The 14512-nt window shown below is 40.7% G+C and overlaps 1 protein-coding gene across 1 annotated transcript in view; it reads left to right on the top strand.

Moving 5' to 3' along the window:
- LOC134572033 (putative N-acetylated-alpha-linked acidic dipeptidase) overlaps positions 1–14512 on the top strand; it is a 90854-nt gene that overhangs the window by 39474 nt on the left and 36868 nt on the right. The window contains exons 6-8 of the mRNA XM_063430820.1: positions 95–281; positions 5388–5481; positions 14328–14423. Of these exons, the coding sequence (XP_063286890.1) occupies positions 95–281; positions 5388–5481; positions 14328–14423 (377 nt within the window). The remainder of the gene's footprint in view (positions 1–94; positions 282–5387; positions 5482–14327; positions 14424–14512) is intronic.

Raw genomic sequence — 14512 nt, 5'->3', positions numbered from 1 at the left:
CAGTTTCTAATATCGGCTAGAATCTTAAATTGAGAACTGCAGTTGGACTTTCGGACCATACTGAATTATTAAATAGGCATTTTATTTTTTTAAGGTCAAGAACGCACAAAACGCAGGTGCTATGGGATTAATTCTGTATTCTGATCCAGCCGATTACTCTGCACCTGGTGTGGAGCCCTATCCAAATGGATGGAACCTTCCAGGTGATGGTGCCCAGAGAGGGAACATCCTTAACGTGAATGGTGCAGGAGATCCCTTAACACCAGGCTATCCTGCAAAGGGTGAGTCTGACATTAAAGAGTAAACCGAATGCTTTATTTATATTATAATGGGATTATGTGTTTTGCTGCAGAGAACTTTGTTCTGCGGCTGCTCTTTACATATTCATGCATGTGATTTAAGCATCATGTATAGAATGACACAGTGGCAATTTTGTACCTAATTTCCAAGTGGATTGTGTTATACTTTTCAGAATAGGCAGTATTATTAGTATTATGGCTGATAATGCTGCTTGGAGTAACCCTATAAATACTGAAAGAAACTGAAATACTTCAGTTATTTAAAGTTGCTCTGGTGCTTGGAGTCTGTAGGTGCAATGTTTCACCCTCAGCTTTGAGAGATGCATATTTGGCATCTGTTGTTAGCAAGAGGGAGAGAGAGGGCGTAGCAAAGAGTAGGGAGACAGAGAGCATGGACCCAACTCCCATCACTCACAGCATCCTTCACCAAAAAGGTATGGGCTTAAAATAAGTAATGTGATTTTTGTGTGTATATGTTATCTGTGTGAATGTGTTATCTCTCTGTGTGTGTACATGTTATCTGTGCATGTGTGTGTTATTTGTCTGTCTGTGTGTCAGTGTTTGTATCTGTATGAGTGTCATTATGTGTCTGTGTATCTGCATGTCCGTACCTGTGTATCTTTATGTGTGCCAGTGTGTATATCTGTAAGCTTGTCTGTGTATCTGCATGTATGTCTTTGTATTTGGATGTGTCAATGTGTGTATGTGTATCAATGTATATGTATATGTATATGAGTATACATCTCAGCATTCAAACTCCAACACTACACACAAATACACTCCTGCATTCAAATGTCAACACCACATACATACAGCCCTACATTCAAAACCAAACACTACACACAAATAAACTACTGCTTTCAAATAGAAACAGTACATAAAAACACACAACACTACACGCAAATACACCCCTAAATTCATGCACACATACTCCATACAAAAACATGCTTATCTTGACACATACAAACACTGCAAAGTACAAACCTGCAAGGATGGGAAAATGGCAGATCCCAAGCAGACAAAGCATCGTGGTAGTTGTATGACAGTTGAGATTCTCCCTTTATGTCCACCCTTGCAACGGGGGGCCCAAAATAAATCTTGCACCAGGGCCCTTTCTATTTTTTGTGTGTGTGTGTGTGTCTGTTAGTGTGAGTGTGTGTGTCTGTTAGTGTGTGTCTGTGTGTGTTTGCCTGTGAGTTTGTGTGTCTGCTAGTGTGTGTCTGCTAGTGAGTTAGTGTATGTGTGTGTCTGACTGTGTGTGTCTGTTAGTGTGAGTGTGTTTGCCTGTGAGTGTGTGTCAGTGAGCGTGTGTGTGTCTGCTAGTGTGTGTCTGTTAGTGAGTGTGTGTTTGTCTGTTAGTGAGTGTGTGTTTGTCTGTTAGTGTGTGTTTGTCTGTTAGCGTGTGTGTGTTTCTGTTAGCTAGTGTATGCGTATCTGTCAGTGAATGTGTGTGTGTATTTAGAAGGCGGGGTGGGGGGAAGGGTTGGGTGGGGGTGGCACCTGAGTTTTGTCCTGCCTAGGGCAGCACAAAACCAGGGTACACCACTGGTGGCGCCATCCCTGGCCTCCACCCGTGCGGCCTGCCTTGCTGGGAACCTGGCTAGGCAGCAGGTACGACCATTCGGGTAGGTATTTTGCAGTGTATGGCTGAGCATCACCGCTGGTAGTCATGGGTGTATACAACTCTGTGTCTGGTTGTGGGTATTAACCTTTCTATCTATGGTTGGTTGTTTCATGGGATAACCATCTTCCCCCTAGCACAGGTCTAACTTTAACTATATACACTATATATACACAACTTGGGATTATCGCAAAGCATGAATCCACAAGACCTGTGATTATCAGCGAAAATGTATATAGCTAGAGAGTTATATCGTGCCTTTTCACTGTGGAGAGGACATCTATGGGCTCTGGGGCATTTTTTTTTTACTTCCCTCCTCTCTCTCAATTTCCAGTCATGTCATGGGTTGTGGGTTGTGCTAGGTATTGTCTCCATTTCGCTTTGACATATGATATATGTTTCCCAGATCTAAGGTGCGTTCTTGCCATATGTTCATAATCTATGTTAACTGTTATTTGCTGTATAAAGGCACTCCATGATGGGGTATCTGCCTCCCTTCATGCTCTTGCTATTAGTGTGACGGCTGCTATCAGGATATGGAACACTAATATGGAGTCATCGTGCTTGAAATCTTTTAGTCCCATAAATAGAAGCCCAAGTTCGGGTTTAAGTGTAAAGTCCATTTGTACTAGGTCTGCGATCAGTTCCTCCACTTTATTCCAGTATGGTCGGAGGTGCATGCACATCCACCAAATGTGATGCATTGTACCCCTGGCTGTGCCGCATCTCCAACACCTGTCTTTTGTCCCGGGGTATATGCACCATGTACCATCTGTAGCCTATTTTCCTGATTTGTTCTACGTGTGTGGCGCATGCTGTCCTACCTCTATGGGCTGTAAAGGACTATCTCCATTGGCTTTTTGGCAATAATACAGTGGCCTGCCTGGCCTGTTGATGTGCGTATGGTGGGGTTGTGGTGCGGTTAAGTAGCGGGTTATAGCAGAGGGATATCGCCTTCTTTGGAGTGTCGTGGGTCAGACATTTTTTCAAAGTTATGATACCCAGTGGGTCGTTAATCTGGGTTTGGTCGTGTAATATCGATTTCATTTGTAGGAAAAGATTGCTCTTTGTGGTAGATTAAACCTAGTTACTAAATCTGGCAATTGTAACAATGTCCCCCTTGAGTACAATTGTTGAAAATGATTACATCCGCCCTTGCCCCACAAACGGTGGTCAAATGTTGGATATGCAACTGTACACTATAAATAGCGTTGTGGGTGATCAGAGTGCGCTAGAGCACATCAAGTGTCGAACCGATTTCCAGGTTTTAAGCAACTAGTCTGTGGTTTGTAGTATTGATTCCAACATCGGTCTTTGCTGCTTGAGTATCCAGAACAGATATTTCAGTTCTGTTCGTCGTGCCCAGTGAAACTATCTCCACACATTGCGGTGGTTGCTGCTCATCACGGGATGTCAGAATAGATGACAATATAGCCGCCCTGTAGTATAGTATAGTATAATGTTGGGTAATCCCAGCCCTCCCTCGTCAACTGTGCTTTGTAAGATTTTGGTCGCTACTCTAATTCTCTTTTTGGCCCAGATAAATTGTACTATCTGCCTCTGGACATTGTCTAGGAATTTCATAGATAATTTAATTTGTAAAGTTCAGAAGAGGTATAGGAGTTTTGGCAAAAGAAACATATTTTCACTGCCACAATTCTGCCTCTCCATGTCTAGTATTTGCCTTATCAGTTTCGTAGCGTGTTAGTCAGCTCCATTTTTTTTTTTGTAATTCTTTATTTGTATTCGACATGGGTGATGTATGTACGGTCATCCAAGGTTACAAACATGTTATGATACAGATCACAAATTATATACATAGGCAAAGAAAAAACGAGTTTGTGTCAAACAACTATTGGTCGCCCGTGCCTGTAGAGTCTACTGATCGAACGGTTCTAGCTATCGGTGGTTCCCCTGTTCGTTTGTTTGCCTTGTGGGCTGCTTCCCGCGATTTGCTCAGTGACCCTCTGTGGGGAGTCAGCTCCATTTTTAATGCTTCATAATGAGATTGTCTGTCTAAATTTTTTTTCATTTTTATTCACAGGAAGGTGATATGGTCATCCCTCCAATCTAAGGCAAAGGTTTCCTTTAGGGTTTTTAGGCTGTCCACTTTCATTCCTATCCCCATGGCCTGGGTTTTAGCACATTGAGTTTATAATATGAATTTTCTCCATAAACTGCAATTTCGTTTAGAAGATTTGGGGTTATGTTAGAGTTAGCAATACGCCATTGGCAAAAAGGTTGGCTTTATAATCTTTGCCTCCAATTCGGATTTGTTATGTGTAATGCGGTGTGCCAATGGTTCTAATGCCATTACGTACAACAGCGGTGACAGCGGACATCCTTGCCTCGTCCCGTTAGTTATCCCTCGTCCCAAAGTGTTTCCGAGATAAACCTGGCGTTCAGTACTGTGGCTGTCAGTGAGTTATATAGTGCCCGTACTGCTGAGAGAAACATACCCTGGACTCCGAATCTGCGCATGACCGTCCCCAGGAATTTCCAATGCTGGCGGTCAAATTCTTTCTCAGCGTCCAGTCCTCCACCTATCTTGAGCTGGTTAAGGCTATACATTATGTTTAGAACTTTGCGTGTGTTTTCTGGTACTTGTCTTCCAGCCACGAAGCCCACCTGATCAGTATGGATTATATGAGGCAGGAGGGCCCCTGGTCTGAGGGCCAGTATTTTTGCAAAGATTTTTGCATCATCGTTCAGCAGTGATATGGGTCTCAAAAGCTTCCTGCCCTCCCTCCCCTTATTTGTTTCATGTTTGTTTGTCTGTGTGTTTTATATGTCACAGCTTGGTTGCCCAGAGGGCATGTGTACACCCTGCGGGCGTGGTGGGTGCCCAGCATGCATAAATGGCCATTGTCAACCGGGGTTTGGACCAGCAGTCCGTGGAAAGTGGATGGGTAGGGCTATCCCTCCCCTAACCTCAGATACAGTTATGGATAACGGACGTGAGCTAATAAGCAGCTAGTGGTTAGCATTACCAAATGGAAGGACCAAGAAAAGTCCTTGTACTTGTGTATGGCAAGGTGGTACTCAGGGACATATCTATTTTCTGAGTAATTATGTATGTAGTGTTTATGTTAAGTTGAAGTTTTAATATTTATATATTTATAATAAAGCTGTGGCCTAGTTACTCCAAAGCAAGTCTGTTGTGGTTCATTTCGGGAACAAGTGGTGGGTTTATCAATGGTAAAGGTTTTATGTCTGTACACAGTTACCCTCTCACCCTTTGCACATGACTGAAGAAGATCGTTTTCCATAAAGGAATATGTTTTGATGATGTGAGCGCTTACCTGTTTATTGTTTATTAAAGACAAATGTAATGAGGGATATACATTTACTATGGAAAAGTTTGGTTCTATTTTTTTCTTTTCAATATATATATTGATGTACTCTACTTTTCTCAGTATATGTACATAAATACTCAGTGAAGACTTATTTTCTTCTTTTTTTTTCAGAATATGCCTATCGGTATAATGAAAGGGATGGAGCAGGACTCCCCAAAATCCCAGTACACCCAATAGGCGCTAATGATGCCGAAAAACTGCTGCAGTAAGTTGATATGCCTGTAACATGCTGAAGATATTGTGAAAACATAGATTACTGCTGTTGTATTTGCTAGAGTAGAGTAGTAAACCATAGAAGAGAGATATTGTAATAAACGACAAGAGGGGCATGATGATATGGTCAAGTTGTCAGGATACTCCTCTCTTGACATCGTCAGATTGATTCATTCCTCCCCGTGTATGGCTTTAACTATGATGTAATGTTCCCCTTTTTTCCTGTTACTTTTTGTGGATTGAGACACCTTTTTGATTTCCTGAGTAGGAATCCAGTATTTCAATTTCAATCACAGAGATATGGCTCTTTCATGTCCACATCATGGGATTATATAATGTGATCTCAAGGCTTCTCTAAAGCGAGAGGACTATATATATATATGTATATATGTATATATGTGTATATATATATATATATATATATATATAGTTAATTACTTCAACACCCTCATAACCACACTCTCCCGCGAACCCAAACTATTTTACACATTTAACTCTTCTTCACCCTGCTGTTCCTCCTCCACCTACTAACTTGACCGCCTCAGACTTTGCAACTCACTTCACTGACAAGATCTCTACAATCAGAGAAGAGATCTCTCATCTTTCTTCTTCCCCTTACAATATTTCCCCTAACTTCACTCCCTCTGCTGTTCTATGTTCATTCGCACCCGCTACATTGAAAGAGATTTCTGCTCTGCTTGCGGACTTCCCGGTCTAGGGGTCTCCTGATCCAAAAATGGATATACTGGGAGAGATGGTCTGAGAGTGACCATTCAGATGATCGAGGATACCTAATCTGTCTTGGGTCAAAAAGAGGCTGACCAAGTGTATCCAGAAAGGATTCAGCGTCCCCAGAAGGGTTCGAACCGGGTACCATATCTTTGGTTGTGAGGTCTCCAATAGTAGTTTGAAGGAGAGGTGCTCCTTTAAAAGATGTCTCAGGCCAGTCTTCCTCATCTTCCGAGGAGTGGCCAGCTTGCCATTCATCTAGGATGGCCAAGGGGTGTAAGTCGAAAGAGTCTTCCTCCTCTTCCGACAGAGTAGGCTGGACGGAGTGTTTCTCTTTAACGTCCACCTGTTTGGGGCGTTTCGCCGGTTCTTTCCCCTTGCGTTTGAGTGGTTCTGGCCCATTCCCTTTCCAATATCGTTTATTGGGTTTGGAAGGGTTTCTTTTTGTGGAATCGGAATCCTCCGCATCTTCATCAGAAAGTGGAGGTTCAGAAATCTTAGGATCCTTTGGCTCAATGGGCAGCACCCGAGCCAGGGCCTTTTTCTAGTGAAGCGGCCACCGCGGCATTTATAATTGCATGCAAGTTTTGATCTTGATTTGAAGCCTCCATAGCATCAGTGTTGGTACCTATGGGGCAGAATAGGCCAGCATTAGAATGTATTTTAAGGCTGTCTCCATATATCACAATATGTTATAATTCCACAATGCAAGCTGAAATTGGGGGTCACCCAGTATAAATAACCTCCGGGAATAATTATTCAAACCCGTATAGAGGTATGGTGGCACAGGCAAAGCGGGTCAATCATGGGCTGTATAACTTAACAGCAATCATACATTTTATTTAGGGATTTTTCCCTATACCCATCCACAGTGTAAACATGGGTTATATTAATCATAAGGCATTAATCATAAGACCTTAAATAAATACCAAAGTATTAAGACTCAAATCATTGGTTGAGTGATATTGGGGGTATACCCAATCAGACAGTATTATAATGATGTATTGTATATTCAATTGGAAAAAATACAGGTTGTATGCAGTATAAACAAATCCCCACCAGGGGGAGCTAGTCTGAATCAGATGTAATTGAGGTTTTGGTATTTTAAATCCCTTCTTGATGTAGAGGAATGGAGTAAGGGACACTTAAAACTGCAAGTTTAATATATTGACAACAAACCACTGAACAGATATACTTTGACTCTGTAACTTTAAATTATAAAGGTTAAAATTACTAAATAGAGGTTAAAATTACTGATAAGTGGTAAATAAAATATGGCCGCCGCACGGCCGGAGTAAATGGAGATCGCGGCTCCAAGAAAATGGCCACCGCGATCTCGCGCATGCGCACGAGCGAAAGGAGGAAGCCGTTTGGATCTCGCGGAGAAGCGTGAGATCCAAGCTGGCCGCCGTGCGCACAGAGAGCCGTTGGAGGCACTAAAAGCCGATCGTAAACCAGGCTAAAAGGAGGCAGAAAAGACCATAAAACTGATTGGTTACCCTGTTACTAAGTAAAAAAGTGCTGCTGTGAAGCTTAAGTAAAGAAAGTCTTAACCCCTTAAGGACACATGACGTGTGTGACACGTCATGATTCCCTTTTATTCCAGAAGTTTGGTCCTTAAGGGGTTAAGCAAATACGAAGCCTCCTGTCATGTTATAAAATATGTGAGCATGGACGGAAAATTTGTAAAACACATATATTTCACCCAGTGATGACTTTAAGAGGCATATAATAAACTTTTTTTTTTTTTTTTTTAATGTCTCATTTTTATTTTATTTTTTTGATTTTATGTTGATAACAACGGTCATATCATATGACCCTGAAGCATCAAACTGGGATACAGAAAGAAAAAACAGGGGAAAATGGGGAACATGCTTAACATTTAATACCGCCCCTATACAATAGTAATATCAACTTCTTACTATATTTTTATACCATTATCCGTTCTCCTTTATCCATACTTCCAAATGCAATGCACTCCCCCCCCCCCAAAAAAATAATAAAAAAATAAAAAATAAAAAAAAAATAAAAAAATATATATAAAATACAGCAAAAGATAAAGTAAGGTCTATTTGACATTATTTAGCAATAGTGCATATTGATCTCTTATTACCAGCCACTGATGCCATCTACGCTTATATAAATCTTCTCTTCCCTTTATTCGGCTTGCCATTTTCTCATATATGCTAAAGGAATCAAATCTACACAAAGCCTCTGCTATTGTTGGTGCTTGTCTATTTTTCCATTTGTAAGCTATTGAAATCTTTGTTGCTGTTAAACAATGGATAATCATAAATTTTTCTTCCCGAAGCTGTGTTGGAAATATATGAAGTAAAAAACACTCTGGACTGTATGGAATATTAACCTTCAAAGCTACCCTAAGAAATTTATCTATCTCCTCCCATAATTTACTAATACTAGGGCACAACCAGAAAATATGTAATAACGACCCCTCATGTTTTAAACATCTCCAACATAAATTGCTCGTCCCCTTGAAGATATTTGCTAATTTAGTTGGCACCCGGTACCATCGCATAATAATCTTACAATAGGCTTCCCAATGATTAAGACTACTGGAAACCCCTTTGGTTATCTTTAATGCCTGAAACCAACTTGATAACGAAAATGATTCATTCAAATCTCTTTCCCATTTTAGAGCATATTCCTGTTTCTTAGGTTCCCCTTGTGTCAGAAGAGTATTGTAACAAAAGGACAAGGCTTTAATATTAGGCAGTCTCCCTGTACACTTTAAAGCGAATGGTGTTAGTTGCTGAATTTTTTGGATCTTATTTACTTGCAAAATGTTCCTAATACGTAAGTATGTAAATAATTCCCTGGATGGTAGAGAATATTCTTTAACCAAGTCAGGAAATGATTTAATACCTGAATCGTTATATAGTAACCGTATATGACATACCCCTAACTTTGTCCAATCATCTAGCTGCAAGTCTGAGGTAAAAACAGAGAGAGTCTGCAAGGGTGCTGCAAATAATAAATCTTGTCCTAAAGAAAGTTTAGATATAGCCTCTCTCCATATACGCAAAAGAATTTTTGTGGATGGGAGCATGTCTACTGCCTTATTATGTACTTTAATCCCTGACCATAAAATGGAAGTTAGTGGGCCTTGTGTAAACTGAGAGCTTTCTAATGGTAGCCATAACGGCAAAGAGGCCCTATCTAGAGATGAGAGGCCTTGGGCAAGTATGGTAGCCTTATAATACATTCTAACATTTGGGACCCCTAAACCCCCTTTAGCAAATGGAAGCCAAAGTTGATCTTGTGCAATTCTTGGTGGTTTCCTTTTCCATATATGTGCATTGATCAATAACTGAAACTTCCGGAGTATAGTATTTGGGATCGTAATTGGCAGTGTGCGGAAAAGATAAAGAATATGTGGCAAAATCATCATTTTTATTGTTTGTATACGGCCCAGCCAAGATATTTCTTTATTCTCCCATGTTTTAAGTTGATAGTCCAGTTTATGTATAAGTGGAAGGTGGTTTTCTTTTATTATCAACTTATGTGTTGTAGGGAGTGTAACAGATCCCTACCAACCTCTGGTGGATGTGAAACAAACAAGGGAATTACAACTTACACATCCATTCGTTCCATTCCTCTGTTCGTCTGGTTCCGTGCGAATTTCACGTGTAATGCAGAGGTGGCCGCCATTTCGGGACTTTCCACGTGTTCGCGGCCATCTTGTGTGCGAACAGCGGTGTTTGCCTGTAACCGCATGGAACTGAAAACGGATACGCAAACAGGCGAACACCGCTGAATCCTCCAGACCTCCATAAGTTCGTACGGAAACTACCGAACGTCCCCTCGTTCGGTAGTTATATGCAATCATCTATGGGGATTCCAGCGAACCCCGCGATTCGCATGGATGGCCAGAGTATCATACCTTTTTACCGTGCGAACGGAGACCGACCGCAAGGCCAAAACTCATGGAACTAATTTCGGCTAGTTGGTCTGTGCGGTCGGTCAAAACTTTGGAACGTTGTATCTCCCGAACTGTACATCCGAATGGGGTGATTTTTGGATATATTGTCCCCCTGAAGGAGAGCTATCCAGCGCTACCGGATTTAAAGCTGTACCCCCTGTTTTTGGGGTACATCCAGAACTGGTGGAAAAATGTGGACATTTTAATTGGGTTATGTAGTTATCTGAGGGGAGGAGACGTGGGGGTGTTACCATCTGTATTATTGGTTGTTTTCATCCTCCCCCTGGGAGTGTTCTGTGTGTATCTATTTCTAATAAAAAGCAGGCTGGGTGTTCCAGTCCTCAGCTCATCTTGACCCTTCAAAACGTAGCCTCGTCTCGTTCTTGGAAGGGGATTATTTGGGAATATTATTCTGCTCCTGTTTACAGCTGAACCTGCTCCTCACTCTGGATATCGTGGATGGGATTACATCAGCCTACTTCTCCACAGCAGCTTGCAGGGAAAAAGGACACCTTCAACGGCAGAAACCCTCTCTCTATCTGGGTAGCCGTTACAGGGAGTTTAATGCCTAAGTAGGAAATAGATGTTTTCCGCCAATCAAACATATATGTCGCTTTTAATCGTTTTGTGACATCTATTGGGAGTCCTAAAACCAATGCCTGTGATTTTTTAGAGTTATTTTTGTAATATGATATTTGTCCAAATCTTTCCAACGTGGTGAGTAGCTGTGGGATTGATGATTCTGGATCTGATAAGAATAAAAGGACATCATCCGCAAATAAAGCAATTTTTTGTTCCCCTATTGGCGTAATTACACCTTTAATAGCTTCCTGAGATTTAATGTATCTTATTAAGGGCTCCATACAAAGAATAAAAATCAATGGTGAAAGTGGGCAGCCTTGCCTGGAACCATTTGTTATTTGGAATGAACTGGACAGAAAGCCAGAGTTATATATTTTGGCCGAAGGTTTAGAGTAAAGGGCCATTAAATTACTCAAAAAGGCTATAGGAAACCCCATACTTATCAGTACCTCTTGCATATAAGTCCAATTTAGTCGATCAGGAATTTTTTTTAATGTGAGTGCTTGGTATAAGTAAAGAGACATAACTAGATATTTTATAGTAGATTAGTAAATTTAAACTCTGTAGCCCCTTTCGTTCAGTTAACCGAATGAACAAGAGTACTTGTAAATAGAAAACTCACGCATTCGGTAAATGGAACGCACAAAAGGATTTAAATGAAAGACAATTGAATAATCAGCTGCAGACTGTAAAGTGTAAATTAACGAAAGGTTTCATGAAATAGCCGTTTGAACGTGTTCGGCTAAACGAACATATGGAAGAACAGACGAACGTAGGGTAAGTGTGCACGGACGGTACATAGAATAAATGAAAGTAAATGAAAGCATGTGTATTCCGCGTTCGGCTGTTAGCCGCACGAACGCGGAAGTACACGAACAGCGTAACAGCACGAATAGGTAAGTAATGAAGGGAGCCTATCCCCGCGTTTTTAGGCCCGAACGTGGGAAATAGCCAAACGCTATTTCCCACGTTATGCTTACGTGGACGTGCCGGTCTCATGACCGGAAGCCGGGTAGCGAGTAGGGAAGTCGGGTAGAAGCCGGTGGACGGGCACGGAAGACAGACGGAGGTAGGAGCTGCTGGCGATGGACTGTTTACTGGAGACTGACTTTGGCGGGAACAACGGACCGGAAGTGCTGGTTGCTATGGTGAAGACAAACAGCTTGCACAACAAAGGTAAGTAAGGGGCGTAGGGTTTATATAGGAGCAAAACTCCTCCCACAAATTCAGGCCAAATGGCCTTCCAACATATATACAATACACAAGATCCAGTGCACTCTCTCATCCACTAAGCAGCAACTTCAAAGCTCACAGATTTTATTAGTTTATTTTAAAAACACCTAATCTAGGCAAAAATAATCGAGGTTTAGTTACAGTATAGGATCATACATAGCATAAGCCTGCCACAACATCAATGTACCCAATATTTGGCAGGTCCTACTCTAGCAACGTAATGCCTGCTCTTATGAGACTAACCCACTTACCTGGGGGGAAAAAAATTCATCTAGGACTCTCTGCAGTAAAAAATTCATCTAGGACTCTCTGCCCTGGGATAAGGCACCTAGGATGGGTGCAAAACCAAGGAGTTGGCCTGGATTCCCAAATATATATACTGTATATATGAAAACAGGCGGCTGGGGTGCTGCTTGGGCCAATTCATACACTACGACATGTGTCTAGAGTTTTGTGGCGGTCGGTGTCCACACTTTGAGATGTACTCCAGCTAACCCAAGGAACACTAACAGTCTGGATTCCGATACTTCCTCTACTCCTATTCCTTGCACTTTTACTTCTTCAGTATCTCCTGCTCCCTTTCTATTCTTCCTTCCTGTGCCAGGACACCTGGGCATATAATAAATTACAAATTTCAGAAAAAAGGTGCACAACTTTTAGTTAATCATTAGATTGGGAAAAAAATCTCACATGCTATCTCTGCTCAAAAGTGGAACCGGTTACACTCTTGAAGAGAGACCAGGCAATCTCAGGATCTTAAAAATAGATCACACGTGTTTCAGCTATTTTAGAAACCAGCATAGTCGCTTCACTCCGCAATAAATGATTGCATGCTTCACTTACCATTTCCATTTGTTTTGTTTTATTTAGCATCACAATGAAATGCATAATGAATGTCAAAATATGCACAAAGGTTTTTTACTTAATTTTTCCTTTGACAGAAATTGCTATAAAACGTATTTGCCTTACAAAACCAATTGTGTAAATGTACTATCCGTTTTTACAATGCCATCCACTTTGTAAACAATTTTCATAATACTGGTTAACAGAGAAGCTATTGAAATTAGAGCGGTTTTAAAGAATTAAGGTGATGTTTTTCATATTCTCCTTTTATCAAAAGGGCTTAGAATCAAAGTGACAATTGTATATAAATTAAAAGCAGAACAAATCTTGGGGGGGAGGTGGGGGCAGGGAATAAGGCTCTTTTTGTTTTTTTAATAAACAAAACACAATTTAGTTTCGCATTTACAGCATTTGTAAAGAAATTATTATATTTGTCCTCTAAGCCTTTGTGAGAGGAGCAGAATCGCCCTTCCGACGCGTAGGTAGGCTAATTCTTGCACACCGTTCGAGTTCTCAATGGTCTATGGGGCGAGACATAGACAAGGAACAAAGAATGGAAGGCAGTCTAGCAAAGTAAATACTAAAACAAAAACGTTAGTAAATTTGATATGATTATAAAATCAGGTAATAATCCAAAAGGTACCAATTTAACTAAAAACATGCTAATTGAATGGATGTAAACCAATACTGTCATAAATACATGGTCTTTGGTGTAAAGCTAATGGCAGTAGTATAGAACTCCAGTCTTGCAGTTTTTATATAAAACAAATGGTACATATCCAAATAAGGACACATAGTGTCCTTCTGGTATCCGCATATACCAGAACCAGACATAGAAGTAGCCACCTTACCCGCCCCCCTCCAATTTTTTTATTTTTTATTTTACTCATTAACATTGCAATTTAATTGCAAAGTTCATTCATACCAGTATGTTATCACAATGACAATTGACTATAAAGTGCCTGTTCAATGCGTTCATCATTGATTTACATATGGACCGGATACATTAATATTTACTCTTCTTTATGTATAACATTTATGGTATTTTTTTTTTTCATTGTAAAAGTTATTTTGGTTGTTATCAAAATATCTCTTTAATAAAATATATTTGAAAAGAAGTAGCGGGATTAATGCTAGAAAATGCCAGCAGGGAGAGGCAATGCAGAAGGAGAGATATAGACCTTAAGAATCTGTCCCTCAGCATGCCTTCGAGGGCACCTATACTAGACTAAACATCCCAATTGTATTGCAATATGCTGGGTTCCGCAGTCCTGCAATCACTCCATGTGTTATAAAGAAAGCCATGTGGGCAAAGTGATCAGAACCGGCTGCAGCAACAGAGCCCTGATGATCGTATTGCCGGTCAGGCGGCTCTTCCAAAAGGGATATGAGGAAACTTCACTAGTGATGTTTAATTGGAATCCTTTTGCTGTGCTTTTTTTTTTTAATCCACTTTAAAATAACTGCATTGATTAATTTTCTTTTACTGTATATTTGCTCATTACTTACAGAAATATGGGTGGAGAACCTGCTCCGGACTCCTGGAAGGGTAACCTCAATGTGTCCTATAATATCGGCCCTGGGTATAAAGACAGCCAGTCGTCACAGTGAGTTCTGTCTGCCAAATTCCTGGATTATATCTGACATACTTATTTATAAAATGTGTTAACCGGAAAATACGTTAACATTTCACTTT

This window comes from Pelobates fuscus, chromosome 1, assembly GCF_036172605.1.
Source record: "Pelobates fuscus isolate aPelFus1 chromosome 1, aPelFus1.pri, whole genome shotgun sequence".
Taxonomy (NCBI): domain Eukaryota; kingdom Metazoa; phylum Chordata; class Amphibia; order Anura; family Pelobatidae; genus Pelobates; species Pelobates fuscus.
Note: the sequence above shows the minus strand (reverse complement) of the source record. Positions and strands in the feature narration are given on the sequence as shown.